At 37.4% G+C, this 2374-nt stretch overlaps 1 protein-coding gene across 1 annotated transcript; it reads right to left on the bottom strand.

Moving 5' to 3' along the window:
• Nucleotides 1–1119: 1119 nt before the first annotated feature.
• LOC104980596 (olfactory receptor 502-like) lies at nucleotides 1120–2049 on the bottom strand. The gene has a single exon (XM_010829364.1). The coding sequence runs from the start codon at nucleotides 2047–2049 to the stop codon at nucleotides 1120–1122; it is 930 nt and encodes a 309-aa protein (XP_010827666.1).
• Nucleotides 2050–2374: the final 325 nt, after the last annotated feature.

The raw sequence follows: 2374 nt of genomic DNA, 5'->3' as shown, positions 1-2374 counted from the left end.
GTATTACTGTAAAATGTATAAATTGATTGCTGGAAATAGAGCTGCTGACAGTGAAAGTAAAGAGAAATAGAAAAATCTAGGACTCAGAATATAAATACTTGGTAGTTAAATGTAGGTGTCTGAAAGTGAAGAAAAGAAATCAGTTCAGGTTTCTGAATCAATCAATATGTTGATTGAATGATGGTGCTCCTTATTGAGGTATGGAACATTGGAGGGGAGCAAGTTGGAGGTATAAGGATATAATTAGTTTAGTTTCAGATAATTTGTGCTTGAGAGTCAACAAACAAAAATATTTCTATCTGAAGCTTTAGAAGACAGGGAAAGAGAAATAGATATGATAGTCATCAGTATATACAGATACATTTCACAGGGGAAACACAGTCTAGTTCACTCAAGCTTTCTTAGTAGGATGTCCATCTGACTATGAACACTCCCTAGGAATTAAAGAGTTTGCCTACTTACTCCCTAGGAATTCAGAAACCCTGCTTATCTTATACGGAGAAGTCACCTGTTTTGACCTGAAAGAAGAATTCACAGTTGGTTTGGACAGGGGCATCTCATCCTATTTTTTAATGGGTCCTCTATGACTAAGCTGGCACCAGAGATCAAGAACACAGACCAGAATTTATGGGTTCAAAAGTCCCACTGCTAGAAGGTAAACTTCCTGCAAGAAGAAAGTCTCCAGCAGTTTTACTGTCTGGTTCTACTTGGTCATCTCCCCATAGAATATATTTAGTCATTTCTGTAATTATCATGCTTATTTCATGGTAAGCTGCTGTTGAAGATGGACACAGTCTGAAAGGTTTGAAAGTACAAAACCCCTAACTTACAGCAGAGAAGCTCTTTTGAAAAGGTATGAATACAATTTTGAAAGAATTTTTAGCATATCAAGTGTTTTTTACATAGGAACAAATATGTTTGTTATGATAACTTCAATTTTGCTTTATTAAAGAGAACTTACTATTAGCCTCTGATTAATAATTTGGTCTCAGAAATTCCACCTTCTACCTTCACCAAGAAGCTCCACATTGGCTAATTACATATGGACCATCATATTTAGAGCACAACTACTCAATTTCTTTTTATTATTATATTTATGGTATTTTATTATATCAATTCCTACAAAACAACAGACTTCACTAAGAAAGTATTTTTCTGCCAAGCTCTCTTCAGAGCCCCCTTAATCTCATTGTTCCTGAGGCTGTAGATGAGGGGGTTCAACATGGGGATCACCACCATGTAGAACACAGACACCACCTTGTTCTGGTCAGTTGAGTAGCTGGACTTGGGCATCACGTAAATGAACGTGATGGTCCCATAGAACAGAGTGACTGCTATGAGGTGGGACGTGCAGGTGGAGAAGGCTTTGTGGCACCCCTCGGTGGAGTGCATCTTCAGGATGGTGATGAGGATGTAGATGTAGGATACAGCTATAACAACTGCTGTGACCACAATGATGGAGCCAGCTGTAAATGAGGTGACAACTGCAGGGATACTAATGTCAGAACAGGAGAGTTCAACCAAAGGAGTAAAATCGCAGAAAAAATGATTGACTCGATTTGGTCCACAGAAAAGTAAAAAATAGAAGGAAATAGTAAAGGAGGAAGCATCAAAAAAACCACCTATATAAGCCACTATGAATAACTGGACACAGATTTGTGTGGACATTTTGGTGGAATAAAGCAGTGGGCTGCAGATTGCTATGAAGCGATCATATGCCATGGCAGACAAAAGGATGCACTCAGTTGACCCAAAGAAAACAGCTGAACCAAGCTGGATGGCACATCCAGGGTAGGAGATGGTATTTTTCTCCACCAGGAAGTTTACAAGCATATTGGGTGTAACAGAAGATGAATAGCCCACATCAGCAATGGCCAAGTGGCTCAGGAAAAAATACATAGGATGATGGAGCTGAGACGAGATTCTGATAAGAATGATTGTGCTGAGATTCCCACATATGGTCACCAGGTAGATACAGAGGATGATCATGAAGAGGATGATTCGAAGGACTGGATCATTTGTTAAGCCCAGTAAAATGAATCCTGTCATTGTAGTATCATTCCTCTGCCACAGGGAATCCATGAGATAAGGTAGCTGCTACCAAAATGAACCTATGATGAAACACTGCATTAAAGAAATTGTAAATTCAGTGGTTCCACTTTCATGAATACATATAGAAGTTATTATAAACAAATAAATTATTCAAGCTAAGCTTGGATTTTTTAACTTTAGATTCTACGTTTTATACATGTGTGTCTTCTATATTTAAAAAATTGTTTTTAGTAAAAACACTTAAAAAAAAACTGGCTTCAAATAATGTAGATTCTTTCCCTCTATATTTAATATTGATAAAATGTACTTAAGAGACTTTAAA

Source organism: Bison bison, unplaced genomic scaffold (assembly GCF_000754665.1).
Source record: "Bison bison bison isolate TAMUID 2011002044 unplaced genomic scaffold, Bison_UMD1.0 scf7180017864503, whole genome shotgun sequence".
Taxonomy (NCBI): domain Eukaryota; kingdom Metazoa; phylum Chordata; class Mammalia; order Artiodactyla; family Bovidae; genus Bison; species Bison bison.
This window is presented reverse-complemented; position numbering and strand designations above follow the sequence as displayed.

What these genes read in the sequence shown, in the direction of transcription:
- LOC104980596 (XM_010829364.1), bottom strand. Translation starts at nt 2,049, where the DNA reads ATGACAGGATTCATTTTACTGGGCTTAACAAATGATCCAGTCCTTCGA.